The 25,270-nt window shown below is 40.5% G+C and overlaps 4 protein-coding genes and 1 pseudogene across 6 annotated transcripts; 3 read left to right on the top strand and 2 right to left on the bottom strand.

Moving 5' to 3' along the window:
- The first annotated feature begins 2,763 nt into the window (after positions 1 to 2,763).
- LOC103453046 (BI1-like protein) lies at positions 2,764 to 4,666 on the top strand. The gene is made up of 4 exons (XM_008392580.4): positions 2,764 to 3,266; positions 3,761 to 3,874; positions 3,989 to 4,146; positions 4,274 to 4,666. Exons 1-4 carry the CDS (start codon positions 2,993 to 2,995, stop codon positions 4,478 to 4,480), a joined length of 753 nt encoding a protein of 250 aa, XP_008390802.1. The 5' UTR covers positions 2,764 to 2,992; the 3' UTR covers positions 4,481 to 4,666.
- Positions 4,667 to 4,807: 141 nt separating this feature from the next.
- On the bottom strand, positions 4,808 to 6,639 carry LOC103453045 (protein DOS2-like). Its single transcript, XM_008392578.4, has one exon. It carries the CDS (start codon positions 6,322 to 6,324, stop codon positions 4,993 to 4,995), a length of 1,332 nt encoding a protein of 443 aa, XP_008390800.3. The 5' UTR covers positions 6,325 to 6,639; the 3' UTR covers positions 4,808 to 4,992.
- Positions 6,640 to 8,714: 2,075 nt separating this feature from the next.
- LOC103453044 (uncharacterized) lies at positions 8,715 to 12,893 on the bottom strand. 2 transcript variants are annotated; one of them, XM_008392577.4, is made up of 11 exons: positions 12,584 to 12,893; positions 11,991 to 12,155; positions 11,792 to 11,910; positions 10,873 to 10,947; positions 10,494 to 10,587; positions 10,335 to 10,394; positions 10,062 to 10,127; positions 9,871 to 9,969; positions 9,693 to 9,737; positions 9,261 to 9,363; positions 8,715 to 9,127 (listed from the first exon to the last, which is right to left on the bottom strand). In XM_008392577.4, exons 1-11 carry the CDS (start codon positions 12,704 to 12,706, stop codon positions 9,045 to 9,047), a joined length of 1,032 nt encoding a protein of 343 aa, XP_008390799.1. In that variant the 5' UTR covers positions 12,707 to 12,893; the 3' UTR covers positions 8,715 to 9,044. The 2 variants fall into 2 exon arrangements, 1 of the variants encoding a protein (XP_008390799.1); XR_011574591.1 differs by having other exon boundaries at positions 8,950 to 9,127; positions 9,454 to 9,737; positions 12,584 to 12,866.
- Positions 12,894 to 14,038: 1,145 nt separating this feature from the next.
- LOC103453043 (F-box/LRR-repeat protein 4) lies at positions 14,039 to 18,367 on the top strand. Of its 2 annotated transcripts, none has more exons than XM_029091312.2 (8): positions 14,039 to 14,520; positions 14,659 to 14,889; positions 15,276 to 15,682; positions 15,923 to 16,108; positions 16,514 to 16,706; positions 17,019 to 17,095; positions 17,331 to 17,481; positions 17,715 to 18,367. In XM_029091312.2, the coding sequence occupies exons 1-8, from the start codon at positions 14,218 to 14,220 to the stop codon at positions 18,009 to 18,011; spliced, it is 1,845 nt and encodes a 614-aa protein (XP_028947145.2). In that variant the 5' UTR covers positions 14,039 to 14,217; the 3' UTR covers positions 18,012 to 18,367. The 2 variants fall into 2 exon arrangements, with proteins under 2 accessions (XP_028947145.2, XP_028947146.2); XM_029091313.2 differs by having other exon boundaries at positions 14,116 to 14,484.
- A 249-nt stretch (positions 18,368 to 18,616) lies between these two features.
- On the top strand, positions 18,617 to 20,816 carry LOC103453175 (AP-5 complex subunit mu-like; annotated as a pseudogene).
- The last annotated feature ends 4,454 nt before the right edge of the window (positions 20,817 to 25,270 follow it).

Raw genomic sequence — 25,270 nt, 5'->3', positions numbered from 1 at the left:
GTATTGATTTATAGTCACACTTGTTATTTTTCAGGAAATTATACAGGTATTACGGTGAGGGGCTACTACCTTTGATAGTTGGAATTGGTTTGAAAAGTTTTGTTTCACTCACTCACATTTTCTATTTTTGTACCCCTTCAGGTTCTAGCAGCAGAGTTCCGTATCGACGAGGATTCGTGGCACTTTTTGGTACAAATGTTTTCTTGTGATGGTATGATCATTGTCTCATCTTACTGCACTATACCTATGCTCTGTATCACGCGTGAAATGGGTCCAGATCCGCTCACCGCGCACTCATGTACTTAGGGACTTTTAGGTTTTAGTTTACTCACATTTTATACATTATCACACTTTATGACTTCGTCACCTTCCAGGTGTCGGCCAGCACAGCTCGATTCGGAGTCATGGTGGACATCCTGGGTCGGGGTGTGTCACACATGCCAAAGGGCTAAGGCAAACAACATTTAAAACAAATAATAAATCCTAAGTATATAGATTTTATCCAACTTTTTGCATGCACTACATGTAGGGATGGGCAAATACCCATTGGTTATGGGTAACTGTGGTTACCCGCCCATTTAAATTAAACGGTTACGGTTATGGGTAACCGTTTAGATAAATAAACGGTTATGGGTATAACCATTTACCCACGAAATTTAAATGGGCAGTTATGGGTATTAACCACAGTTATAAATGGGTAACCGTTTACCCATTTATTTTATATATGTAAAACTAACACAAACCATGTTCTCGATCCAATAATACTTAGCACCCAATAAATTAGCAAGGAATTCATCTGTCATTCTCTCAATAACACTACTACAGGAATGATGATTCTCATCATCAAAGAATTGGCCAAATTAATTTAAATTCCTTGCGGGTAACCGTGAAATTGACAGAAATCTCTTCTAAACAATTTTTGTAACCCAAGAATACTTAGTAAATATTATATTTACCTTCATTGGTAACAATTAAAAATATCGTCCGTAAACTATTATTTCAATTATTGAAATGGTATAAGGACTTTAAAAATTAAAATATGGAAATGTATGATGAATGTACCTATAACGGTGTTTCATTGTCAAAAAAAAATTATGACAAATTTTTTTTAATTTTCAAGTTGTTAAAAAACATGTAGACGGGTGAAAAAAGGGTAATGGTAAAAAAAAAAGATAAATGGGTTAAAAATGATAAATGAGTAAACGGGTATTAAACGGTTATGGTTAAATAGGTATGCGGTTATGAGTATGGTTAACCGTTTATAAACGGTTATGGGTATGGGTATAACCGTTTAGGCAATTACCCAACGGGTAAACGGTTATGCAGGTATGAGTATAAACAGTTATGGGTAAATTAACCGCGGTTACCCGTCCGTATAACCATTGTCCATCCCTAACTACAGGTCAACAAATATTTGTGTTTTCTCAACTAATAATTCCAAGGACCAAGACTTAAAATTACTAAGTCATGAAGTTAATACATTCCCACTTGAATTGTGGAAACTTTAATTCCTGTATAAAGATGTGGCTATGTTTTGGTCACCTGTTAAATTGTCTATGATGATTACATTTGTAGCATGTTTGAGATGAAATGGCAGATGCATCGGAGAAAGTGGTGGCAGATCGGATCTGGGAGCTTCTGAAAGTGGCGCCCCAGTCAGCCCAGATTGGAAGTGGTCCTCGGGGATGGGCTCGGATCCGACTAACCAATTCATTTTGGCCCTTGGATTCACATCCTATGGTTGGTAATTAATTTTCTTTTCAATGGATTTCTCTCCCTCTCTCCCCAATGTCTTGGGGTCCTTGGGGTCATGGGAAAAGATAGGAGTTGAGAAGAATAAACCTTTCTGACCAAAAATAAAAGAGAAGAAAAAAAAAAAAAACCATTTGAAACAAAATTTATTATTGAGCGTAATGCCCATATTGATTTTTTCAAGTTTCATTTTTTAATTTTTTTAATATTCATGTGGGGTCTATATTGACATGTTACGTCTAGTTATTATCCAAGTGTGTGTCATGTCATTGGTCAACGGTTGATTTAACATTAACCTTAACAAATGTATGAAAGTATCCCTGAATTATGACTTTAAGTACCATTTTGGAATGAAAAAAAAATCAATGTACCAAATGTCGAAAACCAAAAAACTTGAGGGTTGTAAACTGAAATTAAGTATCATGAACTGTATATTTATTTGCTACAGTTGATTGATTAAATGACCACATAAATTTTATCCAACTTTATGTATGCCCTACAAGTCAACAAGTATTGTAGAGAAATGCTAAGGAGACTTGCCTTCATCCACAGTAGGCTCACTATATCACATGAAAACATTGAAAATAAGAAGCAACAGATTTGTAGGAGAGTTGCCTTCATCCTTCAAGAATTGCATCGGTCACTATCCACTAATTTGTTATTCAAGAATTCCACCAATTAAGAAGCAATTGTACCTAAATGTGATTCTTTTTTTCTTTCTGAAAATGAGCGCTATGCATGCATCTCTTTGTAAAGTCTTCCTTATTAATTTGGTTGTCTTCTTCAAAACTTAATTATGCATGCTTGTTTATTTTTATCTTCAACGTCTTTTGAGACAACACGACTTCACTAGAAAAGCTTCCACAGGACCTAATATAATGTTAATGCATTTTTAACCTAATATGGTGGAAGGGATCCGGAGCCACTTGACCTAATATAATGTTAATGCATTTTTAACCATTTAATTAAGTCTCAATTAAATTATGTTATTTTAATCATTATCATCGTCATAAATCAAAGACGCGTCTTGGAATCCATCGACCATAAAATGCAGCGTCACGGTCCAAAAAAGACCCGCCACTCACTCTATCAAAACGGCCAGAGAGACCAATAGAATCATCCACCAACAAAAAGAAACAAACCCCCATCATTCCACAACAACGTTTTTCCCCTCTCCCTCCCAATTTTCCCGAGAAAATTCCTCTGATAGAGAAAGTTCTCGAGAAAGAGCGAGAAAATCATGAACAAGATGCACGGGTACACGGAGGTGGGTACGAATAGCGGCAAGGCGGTGGAGGTAGACATAGAGTCGGGGGAGTTGTTGTACCCAGGTCTGAGCAAAGGCGAGAACCAGCTCCGATGGGGATTCATCCGCAAGGTGTACGGAATCTTGGCCGCCCAGATGGTTTTGACCACTCTGGTCTCCTTCGTCACCGTCCTCTACGCTCCGATCAACGATCTCCTCAAGGGCAGCCCTGGAATTCTCCTCTTCTTCGCCATCCTTCCCCTAATCTGTACGTAACCCTAAACTCAAAACCTCTAGTTTTTTGCATTAGTTGTGGTAATTGTTTTTATAGATATTGATTTTAGATCTGAGATTTGGATTTTGGATTCAAAGATGGAGGCTTTTTCGTTGATTTGGGGTTTTGGTGGGTGATTATTTGGTACTAGATTTAAAAGTGCTTCAGATTTGAGTATTCTGTGGGCGATCTTGGTCTTTTTAAATGGTGATCGAATTTGGGTATTGTTTGGTTTATCTAGTTTCTTATCTGTGATGCGGTTACATTGTTACAAATACTCGGAAAATTAGAGATTTTATCGTGTCGGTGATATGATCGTATTGATGTCTAACTCGAAAAATGCCTGCTTCTAAGATAGATTTGTGCTCGTTATATTGAATTAATCAGTGAACCAATTGCTTGCTGGGTGTTTCACATGTAAGTCCTTGATAACATTACACTTGGGGAAATATTTGCTTCATCTTATTAACCTTTGAATGTTGCTGCAGTGTTGTGGCCCCTGCATGTGTATCAGCAGAAGCATCCCCTCAATTTTGTCTTCCTCGGACTTTTCACTCTGAGTTTGAGTGTCACGGTTGGTGTGGCCGTTGCGAATACAGACGGTTAGTTTTATTTCCCTACATTTTGAATGTTTTACTGACATCTTGCAATCTGGAAACGATTGTAGGGTTTATTTCGGTTGCTGATTTTTCATCTGATTATGTTTGTGGTTTCAGGAGCAATTGTGCTTGAAGCCTTAATTCTAACCTCGGCTGTGGTTGCATCCTTGACTGCTTACACCTTCTGGGCTTCGAGGAAGGGCAAGGACTTCAGCTTCCTCGGACCAGTCTTGTTCACCGGCCTCATTGTCCTCCTCCTAACTGGTTTCATGCAGGTCGGATTGTCTTTCTATTACTTTGTTTGGCTAACTCTTTGAGTCTAATTAGTCAAATGCATGCGCATACTATACCCTAAATACTTGAAATATCGATCTGACTTGGTGATCTTGTGCCCTTGTGTAGATGTTCTTCCCTCTTGGCCCTACAACTAACGCCGTATATGGTGCCATTGGCGCTATCATTTTCTCTGGGTACATTGTCTATGACACCGACAACCTGATCAAGCGCTTCACATACGATGAGTACATTTGGGCCTCCATCACTCTTTATCTTGACATTCTGAACCTGTTCCTGACTATATTGCGGATGCTGAGGGAAAGCAACAATTAGTCATGCTGAGTACCGACTACCGACTCAACTCTCTGCAGTCTGGTTTTGGCTCATTGTGGACATAGTATATGGTCCAAGCCTGAACATAATCATTGTGGATGTAGAGTATATGTTTCCTTTTTACTCTTTAAACAGTTCGAATACCGAGCGATTCGTTTTCATTTATGCGATTCATTTTCCGTTTTATGGATTTGGTTGCTCAACTTGTTCGAACACCGGATTTTCTTATTTCGCTAGACATGTTTGTGTTTTGATCATAAGAGAAATTATGACACACGCCATATCGAATTAGGTATCAAATTAGGGTGCAAGGAGCTCCATTGAACATATAGCAAAGGAAACCCGTATCGGGTTTTCTAATTTAAGTGAACCACAAAATGTGACATAAATGTGAATGTAAATCACTTATACTTCAAAGTAACAGATAAGTAAGAGAATATATTTACGTCGTGTAACAACCAAATAAACAATTATCTTCACATACCATTTGCGATCTTCTTGCGAAAACAGTTTCAATGTGATTTTATAGCGCCATCTTCTTCATCATCTTCGATATCCCAGCTCAAATCCTCCTCCTCCTCTGCTAGCCGCTTGTGCAAATCAGCTCTGTTTGCGCTGCTCCCCGTTGCATCCCCTTTGTTCTCGTCTATGCTTCCTAAATCTTCAATCTCATCCCACCCAAGATCCTCTTCCTCAGGCATTGAGGGCTGGCTCGAAACAATCGATACATCACTCTCTTTGCAAGAATCACCACCATCCGTCTTCCCCTCCGACACTCCATCAAATTTGGATTCTGCCTTATCCCCACCATCGCTACTTACTGATTCCCTTGCAGCAACTTCAACACTCTCAACATCAGCACCCTCCCTTGCAGCAGCCTCACAAGAAGCTCCCTTTTGTTTCTCCAACTCTACATTCCCACTCGAACCCACCTTCGAATCCGACCCATCACCCTCTTCCTTCCCTACATCTTCATCATCATCATCAAAATCCCAACTCAAATCCTCCTCCTCACCTGAAATTGCCCGATTCACGAGCTTAGCTCTCGCCTCCTCCACTTCCTTCAGCTTATGCACCCTATAAAAGTACCTAGCCCAGAAGCTCTCATTGTCAACCTTACCAGGCACAATCTCCCCATGAATCTCACCAATCACTCCATTTTCCCTCATCAAATTCTCGACTTCCTCCGCCTTCTCGTCCAGCACAAACCCTAATTTCCAGCTCCCATAGCTCTCCAAATCCTCCGGTTCCTCCAAATAAGTCCTCAAATTACTCTGAACCGCACGCACCTGAGCTTCAAACCTACTGTACTTTCTCAAATCACTACCACTGCTACTTAATCTCTTATCATCACCACCAATCTCACGATTACCACTAACATTATCATCCAAATTATCAGATTCAACATCATCATCAGCTAAGATTGCGTCCCTACCGTGAGAGATGATCCTCGCCGTCGATTTCCAGACGGTGCTTCCGATATCATCGATCGCCTGCCCCACCGTCTCCAGCGACTCCTGAGCCACCGACGCGCCGACCTCGAGCGAACCAGGAAGACCCTTGACGGCGCGCGAAGCCACCTGCCGGATCACCGCCGTCTCCTTCTTCAACCCGGACCCGAACTCCTCGAGATCGCGGCGGTAGTTCTGGATGACAGACTCGGACTTCGTCGCCAGAGTCGTGATCAGACCTCCGAAGCTCCACGCCCCGGCGCCGTAATTCGGACGCGGACTGCGGTCCGGTTCCCAGTCCGGGTTCGGGTGGCCGCCGTCGTTTTGGGCGTCCGGGTGCAGATCGTCGGAGGGAAGGGGGTCGTCGGAGAAGACCGACTTAAAGAAATCCATGGATGAGAGCAGGAGAGGTTGGGGTTTTCGAGATTTGCGGGAATTTTCTGGGATTTGGGGGGATAGAGATTTTCTGAAATCGGATTCGGAGTCGGAGATGAACCGGGACTCTGTATCCGTATCGAGTAAATACTCTTTACAAGAATAGCGACAAGGTGGCGTAATCTAACTTTTAATATTTTGAAAGGAAAATGTGAATTAAATATCCCTTTAAATGCTAAATTAGAATATTTTTTTTTCTTAATTCTTCTACACAAGATGTATTTTAAATAAAATAATTTTTATAGAATTAAGATGTATATGGTACCATGTATGACGCACCGAAATTGTAAAATAAATAAACAATTTTAAATACAATATCCACCGGAATATTCTCACTAAGCAATCATTAACTAAATCAGTTGATCAATACTGTATTTCTTTACTTAAGTCCGATCTCTTTTTGTAAATAGAGTTGTTTAAACGGGCGTTTTGATATAGTTAAAAAAAATTAACTTGGGAGCTGTTATACTCACTTCGTTGTCTTATTTTTTGAGTCATAGTTTAATTCACCCACCATAAAAAGTTAAAAAAATTATAAACAAATAATATATAAACATCGTTTTCTACCTCTTTCATGGAAACGTCATCTTCTATCTTTTTCATGAAAACTTAATCTTCTACCTCTTCAATAACAACGTCATCTTCTAAGCCCATTTTCGTTTTGCTTTCTGCTTTCTTTGAATGAAGGGAATTAAAAATTTGAGTTAGGGTTTAAAGCTAGACAAATCGTTTATGAACAAAACATGGGAGTTATTACGCCCAACTTGTTTATTTAACAAATTGATTGTGCCAACATTTTGGTTGTTTTAAAGGGAATTTTAACGAAACACTCCGGTATTGTTCATTTTAACGAAAAATAACATTTTTACTCTAAAAAGTCACTCTTGGTACTATTCACTTACAAACACATTTTTGTGCTTTTGATTAAATTCAAAGTTTTAAAGCCATTTTTATTAGTTTTTTTTTATAAAAAAGATAACCCTAAAAGAGGGTAAATAAGGTCTTTATCTGTCATTTTACAAATAACAAACTTGTAATTGAAAATTTCTTTAAAAAGTGAGTGGGAACATAAGATACTAGTAGAAATAACAACACTCATATCTTATTAAGTGTCAGACCAAGTCCTAATTTGATCATAAAAATTCAAATCATTATATACCAAATTAACTTTTATTCTCTATTTGTTTTACAAATAATATAGCGAGAGGGAGACTTGACTCTTGGTGATTATTCTTTGTTTGTAAGTGAAAATGAAAGCCCATATCTTGTAAATAGCGGCATTTGATACCAAATTATTGTAGCCGTAAAAAAAAGTCAACTAACATCTCCAAGTCAATCATGAGTTGAGGAAACACATGCTTCTAAGAGCAGCTCCAGCGGGAGCTTTTGCTCGATGGACAAGCTTTAGCACAGGGCCTGATTGCCCAAGGGAGGAAGTCCAGCGTTGGCTGGCAAGGGAGCCTAAGTAGGCCCGAGTGCCAGGCCTGTATATTCATGTCGGCCCGAGTGCCTAAGGTGGTTCTGACGTCAGCTAACGTTAGACGCCTTTTTAAATTTTTTTTTCTGTTAGGTTCTGGACCGGTGAGGTCGAAAACGAGGAAATTGTAGTTGGGTGCGTAGAGGCGGGTGAGGGCAGAGGATATGGAGGTGAGTTCCGGCGGGGACATGTGGGGTGCTGACGAGGTGTTTGATGATGAAATGGTGTAGTGAAGAAATGCGTCCAGGACGGCAGGCGGGAGGGGGAGTACGGAGGTGGGTGTGAGGGAGGAGGTGGGGAGGGTTTGGGGGATGGTGGTGCTGATGAGAGGGAGGGTGAATGCGAGGGTGAAGAAGGTGAAGAAGAAGAGGAGCCACAGGCAGTGGCTTTCGCCGTTTGTGGTGGGTTTGTGGATTGCTTGGGGGTGGAGGAGGATAAGCTTTGTGTTTGTGGTGGCCGTGTTGGTAGTCTTCATTTCAATAGAGAGAGAGAGAGAGAGAGAGAGAGAGAGGGAGAGAGAGAGAGAGTCAGATGCTGCTCTTTGCTTTGTCTTTTTTTAATTATCTTGATATTATTTTATAAATAAAAAAAATACTAATATTTTATTACCTATTGCCAGGGCTATTGAAGTGCAACGGTGAAGATGCAAAAGACTGTTACTGTTAAGAGCAGTTACTCTTCACTGGATGGAATGGATAGTATAATGTATTGCCTGGGGGGCCTTTCCCACGATGGAACTGCTCTAAGAATCAAATTCAAAAAGATTATGGGCAACTTCTGAGCAAACTAGTTTTAAAATTCTTCTCTCAATCATTACCATGTAGAACTCTCCAATCTGTAGGAGTTTGATCAATCAAGCAAACACAAAACCTTGCAAACACAAAACCTTTATAAGATGGCAAACCCACAGAAGAACAAATATATAGCTCACAAGTGCTCATGAGCACTGAAAAACAACCATTTTTACATACTTTTTCGGAGATTTTACGACATGTATCAAAACAATTTTCCTTTTTGCTTCTCTTTTCGTAGTTCAACAAAGATTACAAGGGCATACAGTTGTTGATACACACGACTCCGGAAAGCATTATACTCCATCCATACTCTTTTCCCTTTTCTTTGGCACATGGCGTTTTGTCGGACGATAATTGCAGAAAATCGGATATCAGAACAAGCACGACAAGCAGATGTGAGAGGTATTCTACAGATTAACTAGCTGATATACTCCTTCGATTTCCTTGATGATCAGCTCCTTTTCCTCTTCAAATTGCTCGTCTTCATCGCCTGTAATGAGACTATAAATCAGCGGGGATAAATATGACATTAAAGTTAAAAATATTTTTAGAAGCGCCATCATTCTTTCACAAGCCAATTCCTGCAAAGAGTTGAATGGCCAGAAAGGTAAAAAGTTAAGAACCTTTTCCAGCAGAAAGATTCTGAAGCAAGTCCGTCAACTTTTCATGGTTTTTAGCCAGGATAAGTTTTACTTCCCGTGGTTTATTAGGATTCGCAACAAAGACCTGCATTTAGAACACAGATATAGAATAATCAGTATTAAACGAAATGCAAAAAATTGAGAAACATGATTGGGAATCGAAGTAATCTCAGACTTTTATTTATGAAGTTGACAAACGTGAAGTTATGGATCAATATCAGACGGCCAGTCAACATTCCCATCCTACAAAGTCGATTAACTCGTACGCTATATGCATCTTTACATTGTTCCAACCCACATCCCTCACTGCATGACGTTCAAAAAGCAGCGTACAAAATGCACTCCATATTCTAATCACATTCATACAAACACACATCCAGGGAGCAGGAGAGGAAAAATGAGCAGGGGACGCACCTTGAAGATGTGGAAGGCAGAGATTTGGATGTTTTTACTTGAATCCTGCTCATATTACAAAATATATTAAACAACATGCTAAATGCACGAAGTAACAATATTTACGCACACTTCAATGTAGAACCCATGATTTGGTCTTCATAGTCCTAGACAGTAATATCAATAGTAAATTCAATACCTTGAGCAACGTCATCATGACTTTCAAGTACCGAACTTCTAAGATGTAGCGCTTCATTATATGTGAATTTGGAGTCTCCAAGAGGAATTCGGAGAGAAGCTAAAATCCATATACAATTTATTCTTTAGTGCTATCTCATGGACCAAAAGAATAATAGACAGAAGCTGCAAAGTTAGATAACCAGAACCAACCTTCAAAGATTGCCTCCTGGTCACATAATTTGGAGATGTCAAGAGCTTCTCATATAGATCAAAGAACTAGAACAACAATTTCTTATCAGATAAGCTCAAAATAATATGCACTACAATCTACCAATACGCTAGTGAAGACGCATCTTAGTTGAGCAGATATCGTAAGTGAAAAAAATATTCAATCAACATAAACATATGACAAAGTCACACAGCTACAATTGCCACTGACTATATTTGTACAGAAAAGTATATTAAGATGAAGATTGAGCAAACCTCATCATAGTGAGCAGTCAAAAATTCAGATACCACCGTTCCATGTTTAGTAAGTAGATCCTGCCAAATTCAGGGACATATTATGAAAGAACAGATAGGGCCATAAAAGCTCAGCAACGAATACAAAGGTCCAACATCATTGAAGATCGAGGTTCTGACCTTAAAGGTAGAGAATGCATCAGAAGCAACATCAAAGTTAGGCAGCTCCACAAATTTAAAAAACAACTCAAAGCTCGCAGACTCCAGTATGTATCTGAAAAATACTACACAAATCAAATGTGTGAATAAAAGAAACTTGCTTTGCTATTTTGAAGGAAAATTGAAATATTTAAAGATAAAAAGAACGAACAAAAGAGGGTAGCAGCTCTATTGCACCCACATATTAGTTAATCCAAAAGTTTCCTGTTTTACAATCATTAACAATCTTCTAATGAAACGCAACAGAGCAGCTCCTTTTACAAAATAAGATCTACTTTAGGCTTACCGACCTGCAACAACCATTAGGGGAAAAAAAAGGTGAAAAGTTTAAATGTCTTACTTTGCAAGTGCAGGGAATCTAATGCAATCCCTCAACATACTTCCACAATTCAAAGCAATTTCCTTGTTATCATAGCTGCTTGAAAAAGAAACCAATAAGTGTCGTGCAATTATTAATTTACCAGTTGAAAAAGTATGACGACAAGTATAATTTATAAAACATTAGGGACAATGTCTCATTAGTCATAGCTGATGGTGAAATTTACACCTAGCTACGTGCATGAGTCTGTGGTTCACTTACATAAACTTTAAGTAAAGAAACTGCAAGACGACATCAGCAGAATTTAGACAAGACAACTCTGGTTGTGCAAAATGTTTTATAAACAAATTTTAAAACAGTCGAATTATGAATGGAAAAATACATGCACTCGTGAAACAGAATTATGAATGCAAAATGTTTATTGCATAGATAGAGAACATGATGTCTGCGGTCAAAATATGACATGACAGTCAACAAAGAGACCTTGCCAATTCACAATATAATAATTGATGATTGATTAGCAAACAGGCTGTAGTATTCTTGCGGGTATATTGCTTTAGAATCATCATGATTATACCGTCGGCGTAGTTCTAGTATCCTAACACTTCAGATATACTTCTAGTATCCAACACTTCATATGCCCTCTTCCACCAAATGTCTCGCAAGAGCATCATCATTATTATCCTGTCACTACACAACAATATGATATAGTTGCTACACAAGTCACATGGTTTCATTCTGATAACTTCCCTCAAATAAACCCTTTCTTTAACACACTGGATTGGCAACAGAAAACGAATTCTCCTAAAAGTGAAGGAGAAAGGGAAAGATTAAATTAAACTTACACCTCAAACATGTGGAAACAACATGTTAGGAAAAGACCAAGGAAAGAATATATATTTTACACAGAAGTACTTAAAAAAGCATTAAATAAACTTACCACACGACAAGAAAGTCTAATAATTCCAAATGGTTCTCCATGTATTCTGCGCAGCAATAAGTCAATTCAACCTTTTGCTTCATCAATATGGACCAACAATGGACCAAATCCTTTCTTGCCTGAAATGAAAACAATTTATCATCGCATGTAACCAATGCTTCATATGCCAGACATTACGACACAAATGACCATAACTTACTTCCCATCCCAGTATAGGTAACTTGTGAATTAGAAGGTCAAAAACACCCTCCTTACAAATCTCGAGCGCAAGCTGCGAAACTTGATCCATATTTGGTTCGGTCTCCCCATCTCCAGAAAGCAAACATTTCATTGTTGTGAAATTCTTTTCAACTTCTTCCAAAGCCTATAATAAAGTAGAGCAGCATCATACTAAAAGAACTAGCAAATCATTAATCAAAGAAATATATCACGGCATTAACTTCGTATCGCAACTGTATATCTAGCAATTAAGCTTCGTAACGCCAAGTGCCAACGAAATTGGGGAAACAAAAGCTAGTAACTTTGCATACTCACTCACGATATTCGACTCGAAAAGCACTTCTACACTTGCAAATTTGCTTGTACTAATCAAATTTCTTAGATTTAGGTCCATATAAATCAACCCGATTGACAGTTTCCCATTGATAAATGCAATGCTGCAGACACACACACCCACAAAGCAAAACCAAGCAAAGATTTTGCCCCCAATTGTATAACCAAATTACAAATGCAAGTTTGGGAAATTGGAACAAGAACAATTAATCAAAAGCCCTAGAAATTGAGAGAGGGGACCTTTTCGAGGGCTTTGACTTCGACGACGGTCTGGGTGTCGAGGGCTGACAGGCTGTCGTTGATGGCCTTGGCCACCTCCTGTGGGGTTTTGGGCCTCGACGGCTTGAAGAACGAGAACGACATGATCGACGGTGTCGTTCAATTCTCCTCTCTCTATCTCTCGAAGAAGAATTCAGGGAAATACAGCGGAGCTTTCGTCAATGGCGATTGAGAAAAGCCAGTCTCTTTTGGCTCAGTGCGAATCTCAGCTTTTTATTTTCGCGACGTAAACAAAAAAATTATTTATGTTTTTGCTTTTATGCGATAAAACGCGGGTATGTAAAAATGAAAGTGAAATAATATGTACCTACTATGGCCAAAAAAAAAAAGAAAGAAAAAGGTAAAACAAAAATAATCATAATTAATTTTTAAATAAACCATGACACCTCGGTAGTTTATTTCATGATTGAATAATGTCTTTAATGGGACAAATATTGAGAATTTATTGTTTACTTAAAAATGAGGTGTTGAGAGTACAAGAGAGTTCCACTCTAAAAAAATCTCCATAGACTATTTTCAAATATCTATAATTTATTGTTCACCGTTAATGTTGATGTGGATATTTTGACATCTTATTTGGAGATGCTCTTAGCATTTCTCCTCATAAGAATTGTCACTTAAATTCTAGTCAAAAAATGAATTCGAACTAAATTATTAAGGTTAGCCTACTGAAATGTTTAGTCTGCTCTTTCATATGTTAGTGTTTGTAATATGGAATGTTTTTTTTTTATAATAAAAATCTATAAGAATTAAGAAGAAAATAAATCATTGAAAGTAGCCTATTAGAACATGTTTAGAAGTGATTAAGAGATGATTGAGACTTCTCATTCGAAGTAATTTTGGTTCCCTTAAAATCACTCTCAGTTTTGTTAAAAACAAAAATTTAGTCTCAATTGGGCTATTAACATTACTTTCAAAGTTTAAAATATAAACATTCGAGATTATTTGAGAATGTACACAACCCCTTTGAGTAGTTCACTTTCAAAAATAGTAAATGTTAAAAAACAATCGTTTTGTTAACGAATAATAACCCAATCCGTTTACTAATTTACACTAGAGATATGAGATATAACGATTTAAGTTTTTATTTTTTATTTCTTCTCTAAATTAAAAATTCGTTTTTTATTTTTTTTGAGTACATTGATATTTCTGTAGTGAGCAGTGAAAGAGTTTGATTAAGTCACACAATAAATAATTTAATTTACTATCGAATTCATTATTTACAAGATTCGAAGGTAACACCCTAAAAATGTACTGAAATTGACAGGCCACTCAAACAAGGGAAAGCAAAACATGTTTCGGGTGGAGGCTAAAGAGGAACGAAAGTACGAAAATGGACCAAAACAAAAGTAGAAAGTACAAAATCTTGTGTTGGAATCCCGGCAGTTATGTCGAACAATCAGGGGCATTATCGACAAAGCAGCTCGCATCTTAACCGCTGACTCCACCGATCCCCTCCAAAAACCGCACCGATCCCCTCCAAAAACCGCTTTTCATTGATTCATCCATCCATTTCGATCCCCAAAACCTCCTCTCTCTCTTCCCCCCCCCCGTCAGCTCATCAACTCACCTCAACAATCTCGAATCCCGATGCGATGCGAGGCCACGATCGGATCAACACGTGTCTCCCCGACGAACTGATCTTCGAGGTCTTCCGGCGGCTCGACTCCAAGCCCAGCCGCGATGCCTGCTCCCTTGTCTGCAAGCGCTGGCTCGCCCTCGAGCGCCTCAGCCGCACCACCCTCCGCATCGGCGCCACCGGCAGCCCCGACCTCGTCGTCGACCTCCTCGCCCGCCTATTCCGCAACGTCCGCACCGTACACATTGACGAGCGCCTCAACATTTCGCTCCCTACTCACCCTGTAATCACTCAACCGATTCGATCGATCCCCAATTCGGTACGAATTGGGTTATTATAATTCGTCGAAACAAACAGGGCCTTAACGATTTTGGTTTTGTTTCGAATTGGGTTATTATAATTCGTCGAAACAAACAGGGCCTTAACGATTTTGGTTTTGTTTTTTTTTTTTAAAAAGGGGAGGAGGCGCGGGACGGATATTGCGGCGGTTTCGTCGGTGAGGCTGCATTCTGCCAATGGCTCCGGCGTGCTTGATTCGAACAGCTTATCGGACGCCGGTATGACTGCTATCGGAGACGGATTCCCCAAGCTCGAAAAGTTGAGCTTAATCTGGTGCTCCAATGTCTCCAGTATCGGTCTAATTTCGCTTGCTGATAAGTGTAAAATGTTGAAATCATTGGATTTGCAGGTGAGTTTTTGCTTAATTGGCTTTTAATCTCGTCTATTATTGCTTTGTTAAAGTTAAATTTTAATGCTTGAAGTCTACAATTCTTCGTTTGAATACTTAAGTGGAAATTATTGGTACATTCCTACATGGGGTTTCTTTTGAGGTGCTGTCTTGCAGTCTTGCTTTCATTAAAGATGCAATCTTTTCCGGAAGCATTGGAAATAAATGTTATCCTGCACTCCTTGTAAAAACATAGGAGAGAAATTGCACTTTAGTGGAGTGCGATGATTTTTTTGGAGTGCCAATAACTGTTCCTGATAATTTTAAAATCATATATTTGCTCTTTGATATACATGGCAAGTCCATGACTTGAAGCATCAGGTAACCTTAATTTTCTGTTTATGAAGGGTTGCTATGTTGGGGATCAGGGCCTAGCTGCCGTGGGACAGTGTTGCAAGCAGCTCGAAGATTTGAATTTGCGGTTTTGTGAGGGATTGACTGACGTATGTGTGGTTGAATTAGCCCTTGGTGTTGGGAATTCATTAAAGTCTCTTGGTATCACTGCGTGTGCAAAGATAACTGATACTGCAATGGAAGCAGTGGGGCTGCACTGCAAGTCTCTCGAAAACTTGTCGTTGGATGCAGAGTGCATACACAACAAAGGGGTGGTTTCTGTGGCCCAAGGATGTCCTGCTTTGAAATCTTTGAAGCTTCAATGTATTAATGTCACAGATGAGGCTTTGACTGCTGTTGGAACTTCTTGTTCGTCGCTGGAGGTGTTGGCTCTATACAGCTTCCAGAAATTTACTGATAAGTGAGTACTCATTATTCTCTTTGTTCCTTAGTAGTTTATTATTGGCTTCTTTCCAATAAGAAACTTCCTTTTGGAGCGAGTCACTACAGTTTCTCACTCAACTTCAGATTGTGCCTGTACACATTATTTTATAAGATTACAGAAAAAATAAAAAGTTTTGAGCTTGTCTCTTTCATTTTATTAATTCAGCTCCTGCAGTTAAATGACTATCTCTTTGTTTTCATGTCTGCGACATTTCAGAGGTTTACGGGCTATTGGGAAAGGATGTAAGAAGTTAAAAAACCTTATTGTTAGTGACTGCTACTTTCTGAGTGACAATGCTTTGGAATCAATTGCAACTGGCTGCAAGGAACTTACACATCTTGAAGTGAATGGTTGTCACAATATTGGAACATTGGGTCTGGAATCCATTGGAAAATCTTGCCCGTATGTTCCTCTTTTGGTTTAACTTAAATTGGTAATTTTGCTGGTAATAATTATATGGATGGTTTGAGTGGTTCTCATGTTTAGCTTATTGATGCTGCTAAACTGTGGAAGAATTCCATTAAGCTACAGGCTTTCACTAGTATTTTTCTTTGAATGGGTTATAGGATACATTTAGCATGGATGTTTAGCTGTCAGTTTTGCCCGTCAATGGAAAACTATGTACATTCAGAATTTGTATCCTTGGAACGGGTTACATTGAGCTCAGTTGGAAGATTTTATGATTGTGTTCGTTAATATAATTTCTTGCATTCATATGGTAATACCTAGTTGGTGTTACATTCATGTTAAGTATGTATTCATTTGTCTGTTGATGGTTGGTTAATCTGAAGAATTTGAAATGTGCAGGCGTCTTACTGAGTTAGCATTATTGTATTGCCAAAGGATAGGCAACTTTGCACTTAGTGAGGTTGGACGAGGCTGTCAGTTCTTGCAGTCTCTTCATCTGGTAGATTGCTCAAGCATTGGAGATGAAGCCATTTGTAATATAGCTAAAGGCTGTAGAAATTTGAAGAAACTTCATATTCGTCGATGTTATGAGGTTCTCTCAACCTTAACAATGATTTATTCACCACCATATTTATTCTTCATTTACAGAATATGATTATAGCTATTTTTGCAAAAGTTTGCTATTATTTGATATTTCCTTTAGTTTGGAGGAGCGGAACAATATGCAGGAACAAGAAAATGCATTGCTTTGTCCTACATTTGAGTTGTATCACCTTTTTTGATATGTTATCTTTAACGATAAATGTGCTCTTTTATGTTGAACAGATTCATTTGCTATCTGGCTTCTGTAAAAAATTCCTTGTTTGTTACCTATTTGGATAATATCTGTTGCCTTTTGGTATAGATTGGAAACAAGGGAGTTGTAGCAGTTGGAGAATATTGTAGGTCTCTCACAGGCCTTAGCCTCCGGTTTTGTGATAGGTAAAGTTTCTTCTCATCTTCCGTATCTTTCTCTTTAGTTTTCTTGTACCACACCACTTATTTGCAAGTCAGATGCTTATGTTCTATCTGCTCAGTTGAGAATGTGCTGTTTCAAACATTCAATCAAATTTTTTTCAATGTTTTGTGGTCGGAATCTACATCCTTGATTACTTAAAGATGTCTTTAACGTTGTATATCACATGAGATATATCCTAATCTTACCTTTTACTACTAGAGTGGGGGACCAGGCCCTTATTGCTGTTGCTCAATGTAGCTCCCTACAATATCTGAATGTCAGTGGATGCCACCAAATTGGTGATGCTGGATTGATAGCCATTGCTAGAGGGTGCCCGCAACTTAGTTACCTAGACGTGAGTGTTCTGCAGGTGTGTTCTCTCTTCCTTTCTCCTCTCCCCTCCCACCCCACCTCCCTCTCCCACCCACCCACACCAACGAACACATGCATCTGGTGGCTTATATCTGAAGCACCGGATGCACCCTTGTTACATTTGATAGAAATGGTAGAAATTTTTCATGTTCATATTGATGCACACGCAACCTAACATGAATGCGTTTTTCCAATCCTTGTTCAATCTAACATGATTTTCGTTTTGAAAAGAATTTGGGGGACATGGCAATGGCTGAACTAGGAGAAGGTTGTCCAAACCTGAAGGACATTGTGCTGTCACATTGCCGTCAGTTAACAGATGTTGGTATAAACCATCTTGTTAAAAGTTGCACAATGCTTACATCCTGCCACATGGTTTATTGCCCGGGCATAACTTCTGCCGGAGTAGCCACTGTGGTTTCGAGTTGCCCAAACATAAAGAAGGTCCTGGTTGAGAAGTGTAAGGTCAGCCCGAGGACCAAACGGAGGGCAGCCTCTGTCATTTCCTATCTTTGCGTGGACCTGTAGACTGTAATGTCTCCAGTCCGCTTACATTTATGTGCATACCCACAGCTTGCTTAATTCAGAACAGCACTATATGGAAGACAAAATCTGGAGGCACAACCTCCCTTAGGCGGACTTACATGAAACGCATTCAACGCCACCGTGGTATCCCGTTCCATGTAAAAGCCAGTTATGTACGCATGCCCAAGATCGTTTGTTTCCTTTTTTAAGTTATTTTTTGTTTCTTGTTTATTTTTGTGGCCGTATCTGTAATATTAGCAATAAATGTTTGTAATGTTTTTGTAATAATAGAAGTATTCGGAGTGTTGGAGAAAGAAATAAAAGAAGTAAATGTTCTGATGGTGTAACCATCTGGCCAATTTTCTCTGGTCTTTTCTTTGTCACACATTTTCTTACAACGAGACTCGAACCTAAAATATTAAATGTGTGCCTCCTCTAGCGAATGTCTTTTGAGCTAAAGCTACGGGGGAAAATAACATGAAACCTTGCACATTCCGTATTTGCCTTCTATCGATGGGGATGCAGCTGATTCCAAGTTATTTTCTTTTCCTATTTTTTCACCACATTTCTCTTTTCTCCATTACATTTCAGGGGGGGGGGGGGCTGGCATTGCATGTTTGTATAAACTCTATAAAGTATAAACTGAATCTACCGTGTAAATGGCATGTGCGACTTTCTTTAAAGACATTAAGCAGTTCTTTTTCTTTTTCGTTTTCCCCTATTGCTTTTATGGTGGCATGGCACATGCTATTGGTGACTTAATAACTGGTGATGTGGTGGAACCTGAAGTGTTCGTAAGTGCATCCCCATCTGTCCGAGGATTGTTAAACTCACAAACCGCCAGCATAGGAATATCAAGCATCTCCTCAAGGGCGAAACCTGTAGCTGCACCAGTTGCATCCTCATCCCCTTCCGGCATTGCAGCAACAGGAACTGTTACATCGGATGCTCACAAGACCGGTTCTAGGCCTTTAGATAAAGATGCTCTCCGAACTTTCATAACTAGTTCAATGCCATTTGGTTGGTACTTTTTACTATGGTATTTCTCATCTCGGGATTTCTTTACTATCATTATCACTATTGACAATTTAGTGGTTCACCTTTGCCTTGGCCTGGTGCTGGTTTAGTGTCTCATATGCTTGCTGATTGTACTGGTACATATAGGAACACCATTGGATTTGAGCTTCCCCAATATTCTTTCCATTTGGGTTAATGGCTTTTCTTCGTCAGATCTTCCTCTTGCGGACCTGAAGCAACCAGCTTGGAAGCCTTGCCTATACAAAGGAAGGCCGAGAATACTCAGTTCATGAGACTGTCCATGCTGCTTTGTATGACCAAGACGAGATTCCAGATAGTTTATCAATTTCTGGCCAAATAAATTGCCGAGCAGATTTAGAAGGATTGCCTGATGTGTCCTTCCCCTTAATAGGGTTGAACGCAGATCACATTGAAGTTTTATCATTTCATCCTTGTGCTCAAGTTCCAGAACAAGGTGTTGATAAGCAAGCTGTGATGTTTTCACCCCCGTTAGGTAATTTTGTTCTAATGCGTTACCAAGCAGTCTGTGGTCTTGGACCACCCATAGAAGGATTTTATCAGTTGTCTGTGGTCTCTGAAGACAAAGGTGATTTCTTATTCAAATTGCAACTAATGGATGGATACAAGTCGCCTCTCGCTATGGAGTTTTGTACTGTGACTATGCCTTTTCCGACAAGAAGGGTAGTATCTTTTGATGGCACTCCATCGGTTGGATTGGTATCCACTACAGACCATTCTGTGGTATGGAAGATTGTCACGGGTGGGAGGGCCCTCACCAAAAGTATTGAGGCAATTTTCCCTGGGAAAGTCCAGTTTGCACCATGGAAACCTCAAAAATCACCTATCTCTAGTTCAGCCTTTGGAACCATAGCTGATGAAGATAGCGATATTGAGACAGATGGTAACAATAATAATATGGTAAATGTAGATGAGTTCTTAACGGAAAAAATGAGCAAGGATCTTCATCCAGCTGATTTGGTAATGGATGAGTTAACAGGACATATTCAAGGTGATATTCCTTGGTGTATGCTTTTCGCAGACGATATAGTGTTGATAGATGAAACTCAGGAAGGGGTAAATGCAAAGCTTAACCTTTGGAGAGAAGTGTTGGAATCTAAAGGTCTTCGCCTAAGCCGATCAAAGACAGAATATATGGAGTGCAAGTTCAGTGCAAATGGAGGCCAAAACGAGTTAGGGGTGAGGATCGGAGATCAAGAAATACCAAAGAGCGACCGTTTTCGTTACCTAGGATCTATCTTGCAAAAGAACGGAGAATTAGATGGAGATCTCAACCATAGAATACAAGCTGGATGGATGAAGTGGAAGAGTGCATCCGGCGTGTTGTGTGACCGCCGTATGCCACTGAAGCTCAAGGGAAAATTTTATAGGACGGCAATAAGGCCGGCGATGCTGTATGGCACAGAATGTTGGGCGGTGAAGCATCAACACGTACACAAAATGGGTGTAGCGGAGATGAGGATGCTTCGTTGGATGTGTGGGCACACGAGAAAGGATAAGATTAGGAATGAGGATATCCGGGGTAAAGTAGGAGTAGCCGAAATTGAAGGAAAGATGAGAGAAAATCGGTTACGGTGGTTTGGACATGTGCAAAGAAGGCCTACTGACGCTCCGATTAGAAGATGCGACTATGGGACAGAGGTTCAGGGCCGAAGGGGCAGAGGAAGACCTAGGAAAACTTTGGAAGAGACCCTAAGAAAAGACTTAGAGTACTTGGATCTAACGGAGGACATGACACAGGACAGAACACAATGGCGCTCTAAGATTCATATAGCCGATCCCACTCAGTGACTTGGATTTTCCAAGTCTCCAACCAAGAAGTTTTCCTCACTCGAGAAATTAAGGGAACACTACCTCAACCTATATGCTCCACTCACAAAGCTTCAACATACAAGCTTCAACAAAAGAAAATTCAAAGAACTTAGCGAAGAAGGCTTTGGTGTATTTAACAATATACGTTGAAATGAAGGAAAGCTTATTTATTGATATCCCCGATATGTTACAAATATGTACATATACTTGAGTCAAAATAAACAAACAAGAGGGAGCCATCACAAATGTTGCTTAGGAGAAGTCTCAGCAGGCGGTAGAGCCCCAGAAAGAGAAGGCACCGGAGGAGGATCATTCGGAGTCTCAGTACTGGACAAAACCCTAGAAGGAGGAGGCATCAGAGGTTGATCATTTGGAGCTTCATTACGCGGTACAGCCCCAGAAGACGAAGGCAATAAATGCCTTTGGAACAAACCCACAAATCTCTGATGATCAAGTAAAACCTGACCATCAGATTCCTTCATCTGGTCAAGCTTCCTCTTCATGTTTGTAGCATAGTCATGTGCGAGCCGGTGCAACTGTTTATTCTCATGCTTGAGCCCTCTAATCTCCTGTTTGAGACTCATCACTTCAGCCACCAATGATTCAACTTGGCGGGTTCGAGCAAATAGGCGTTGGGCCATATTAGACACAGAACCTGCACACTGAACACTGAGAGCCAGAGAATCCTTAACAGCCAACTCATCAGACCGTTTGGAAAGTAGTCTGTTATCTTTGGGAGTGAGAAGGTTCCTGGCCACTTCCGCAGCAGTCATATCATTCTTCATCACGGAATCCCTAACGGTAAGAGGACCAGTAGGGGAGATGAAGGATGGGCGCCATATGTTGTCTGGAGAAGGCGGGGCTGCCTCTTCAACAAGGTTCAAGTCAAAACGACGGTCGGAGGGGCCAGACATTTTCAAAGGTGTTGAAGAGAGAAGAGGTCGGACAAATCAAGATCTTAGAAGTGCAAGAATGGAGCTTCTACTGGTGGATATTCAAGTGTGCTTTGGAACTTAATGTCAGCCCCTATAAAAATCTGCACTCGACGAAGCTTCAGAAATCGAAGAGGCGCCTGCTCAGAAATCGAAGAGGCGTTTGCTTTCTCAAAAGCTGGGCTGCTTAGAGACCACGAGGGTCGATCTCAGAAATCGAAGAGGCGTTTGCTTTCTCAAAAGCTGGGCTGCTCAAAGACCACGAAGGCCGATCTCAGAAATCGAAGAGGCTTGCTTTCTCAAAAGCTGGGATGCTCAGAGACCACGAGGGCCGATCTCAGAAATCGAAGAGGCACCTACTTTTCCAGCCTTGTCAGCACCTGTCACACGCACACTCAGCTTTGCGGAAACTATGGGCATTCTGTCGAAAATTTCTGACGAAGTAGAAAGCACATGAATCGTACTGTTCAATCACCCACTTCCCACACGCAACAGTAGCTCATGGGTACCACAGATAACTTTGCCAAAGTTCTCTGACAAAGTTGAGACACGTGAAGCTTGCAGCTCCCACTACATCGCTCTGACCAAGAAGGGTAAAAGAATTGCAAAGAAACAACACTAACAAAGTTTAAACACATAAATTTTGAAGGTCTAGCTACCATATTATTACCCACAAGGGTAAAGGAACAGTACCACTGCTGGATAATTGGAAAGTCCCGGTGTGTCAACCTCTGTGCTTCGTGGCAAGGTAGACTAGCAAACATGCCCAACCTGTACTCACATTCGAGAAAACACTCCCAACAAGATTGCTTGCTCCAAAATCGAAGAGACACCGCCCTTCGAATCTCGAGAGCCAGAGGCACCGCCCTCCGAATCTCGAGAGCCAGACTCCCAACATGATTACTTTCTCAAAAATCGAAGAGAGGGTAAAGGAACAGTACCACTGCTGGATAATTGGAAAGTCCCTGTGTGTCAACCTTTGTGTTTCGTGGCAAGGTAGACTAGCAAACATGCCCAACCTTTACTCACATTCGAGAAAACACTCCCAACAAGATTGCTTGCTCCAAAATCGAAGAGGCACCGCCTTCCGAATCTCGAGAGCCAGACTCCCAACATGATTACTTTCTCAAAAATCGAAGAGAGGGTAAAGGAACAATACCACTGCTGGATAATTGGAAAGTCCCTGTGTGTCAACCTCTGTGCTTCGTGGCAAGGTAGACTAGCAAACACGTCCAACCTTTACTCACATTCGAGAAAACACTCCCAACAAGATTGCTTGCTCCAAAATCGAAGAGGCACCGCCCTCCGAATCTCGAGAGCCAGACTCCCAACATGATTACTTTCTCAAAAATCGAAGAGACACCGCTCTCCGAATCTCGAGAGCCAGACCCCCAGCAGGATTGCTTTCTCAAAAATCGAAGAGGCATCGTTCTCCGAATCTCGAGAGCCAGATCCCCGACAGGATTGCTTGTTCGAAAATCGAAGAGGCACCACTTTCCCAACTTCAAGAGCTGGATCTCCTTGGATAAAGCTTGTCTGTAATCTTCACACGCAACATCAGCTTTCCAGATACCACAGACCACTTTTTCAAAGTGCTCTGACAGGGTTAAAACATGTGAAGCTGGCAGCTCCCACTACCGTGCTATAACCAAGCAGGGTAAAAGAATAGCATTATTACTTGATGTTAGGGAGACTCCTATATATGTCGACCTCCATCCCTAACGGACAGGCAGACCTGCAAAAATGCTCAACCCTTTCTCTTATCTGAGAGGGCACTCCCAACGAAGCCTTTCGAAATATTCAGCTTTCTTTCCCCCCGATAATACCTCTGTAAACAAGCTATACTAGAGCAAGAATATCTCATATCATCAGGGTTAAAAGCAAGAGTATCCCATATCGTGCTTTTTCCCTGTCTTTTCCTTTGGCCTTGTTCTTACCTGCAAGACAAGGAGAAAGAGAGCAATCAGTCAGCACTTGGAATCAAGCTTCCAGCCAGGAACTGACTGCCTGGAACCCCTTACCTGATTACTTACCTGGCATTGCTCTCGAGTACTCATCTTCAAAATCTTATGCTTGCAGGGAAGATACCGCATCTGCCTGAGGAACAAATAGGGCAAGTGAGAAGGATACAATGAAGCATGTGGAGACAAGTGTAACAGCACACGTGTCGATTCATCCACTACTCTGTCAAAAGCAAAAGTATCCCATATCAGCAGGGTCGAACGTACTCTAGATTTGATGGACTTGTTTTGACCCTCAAATTCTTCAGTCGGCCTTATACTCTGGAGGAAACCAGAAAACCCTCCAGCCCAGTTCAAGAATAAGCCTGTGGAAAGTTACTTCTTCAAAAGCAAAAGTATCCCATATCATCTTTTCTCATTTTTCTTCTCTTTATCCTTCATGCTGCCTGCAAGATAGGGAGAATGTGAACAATCAGCCGGAGCTCTGATTGCTTACCTTGTCTGTCACCTCTTTCAGCAGATCCCCTAGCTCGGCGACTTGGGGGACTCCTACTACATGGTTTGTATCGCGCTTGACCAAGCATGAAACTACAAGTAAGCTTCAAGTGAAATTGATACATTACCTTGTGCATCTCCACCAGTTACAGATACCACCCCTGGATGGAGGAAGAGTACTTCCAGAGAAGATGCCACATCTACCTATGAGACAGATAAGGCAAGTCAAGACGATACCACAATCCGGTACTTAGAAGTTTCGTGGCTACGAGATCATTCTCCCACAATATTTCCTAATGTCATTTGTACTAAATCATTCACTTGTACTCATTAAAGGAGAGCTTGAACCTATGTACTTGTGTAAACCCTTCACAATTAATGAGAACTCCTCTATTCCGTGGACGTAGCCAATCTGGGTGAACCACGTACATCTTGTGTTTGCTTTTGTGTAAACCCTTCACAATTAATGAGAACTCCTCTATTCCGTGGACGTAGCCAATCTGGGTGAACCACGTACATCTTGTGTTTGCTTTCCTATCTCTATCCATTTATATACTTATCCACACTAATGACCGGAGCAATCTAGCGAAGATCACAAAAAGTGACCGTTTTCGCTACCTAGGATCTATCTTGCAAGAGAACGGAGAATTAGATGGAGATCTCAACCATAGAATACAAGCTGGATGGATGAAGTGTAAGAGTGCATCCGGCGTGTTGTGTGACCGTCGTAGGCCACTGAAGTTCAAGGGAAAATTTTATAGGACGGCAATAAGGCCAGCGATGTTGTATGGCACAGAATGTTGGGCAGTGAAGCATCAACGTACACAAAATGGGTGTAGCGGAGATGAGGATGCTTCGTGGGATGTATGGGCACACGAGAAAGGATAAGATTGGGAATGAGGTTATCCGAGGTAAAGTAGGAGTAGCCAAAATTGAAGGAAATATGAGAGAAAATCGGTTCCGGTGGTTTGGACATGTGCAAAGAAGGCCTACTGACGCTCCGGTT

The sequence above is a fragment of the Malus domestica genome, chromosome 13 (genome assembly GCF_042453785.1).
Source record: "Malus domestica chromosome 13, GDT2T_hap1".
NCBI lineage: Eukaryota > Viridiplantae > Streptophyta > Magnoliopsida > Rosales > Rosaceae > Malus > Malus domestica.
The sequence above is the reverse complement of the archived record's forward strand: the minus strand, read 5'-3'. Positions and strand labels throughout refer to the sequence as shown.

Excerpts from the sequence above, each read along its gene's own strand:
- LOC103453044 (XM_008392577.4), bottom strand. The coding sequence starts at position 12,706 with ATGTCGTTCTCGTTCTTCAAGCCGTCGAGGCCCAAAACCCCACAGGAG. Across the intron at positions 11,911-11,990 it reads TACCTATACTGGGATGGGAA|GCAAGAAAGGATTTGGTCCA; the intron begins GTAAGTTATGGT and ends TTTTCATTTCAG. Across the intron at positions 9,128-9,260 it reads GAATCTTTCTGCTGGAAAAG|GCGATGAAGACGAGCAATTT; the intron begins GTTCTTAACTTT and ends GTCTCATTACAG.
- LOC103453045 (XM_008392578.4), bottom strand. The coding sequence starts at position 6,324 with ATGGATTTCTTTAAGTCGGTCTTCTCCGACGACCCCCTTCCCTCCGAC.
- LOC103453043 (XM_029091312.2), top strand. The coding sequence starts at position 14,218 with ATGCGAGGCCACGATCGGATCAACACGTGTCTCCCCGACGAACTGATC. Across the intron at positions 15,683-15,922 it reads TTCCAGAAATTTACTGATAA|AGGTTTACGGGCTATTGGGA; the intron begins GTGAGTACTCAT and ends GCGACATTTCAG. Across the intron at positions 16,109-16,513 it reads TCCATTGGAAAATCTTGCCC|GCGTCTTACTGAGTTAGCAT; the intron begins GTATGTTCCTCT and ends TGAAATGTGCAG.
- LOC103453046 (XM_008392580.4), top strand. The coding sequence starts at position 2,993 with ATGAACAAGATGCACGGGTACACGGAGGTGGGTACGAATAGCGGCAAG. Across the intron at positions 3,875-3,988 it reads GGCCGTTGCGAATACAGACG|GAGCAATTGTGCTTGAAGCC; the intron begins GTTAGTTTTATT and ends TTGTGGTTTCAG. Across the intron at positions 4,147-4,273 it reads TCCTAACTGGTTTCATGCAG|ATGTTCTTCCCTCTTGGCCC; the intron begins GTCGGATTGTCT and ends GCCCTTGTGTAG.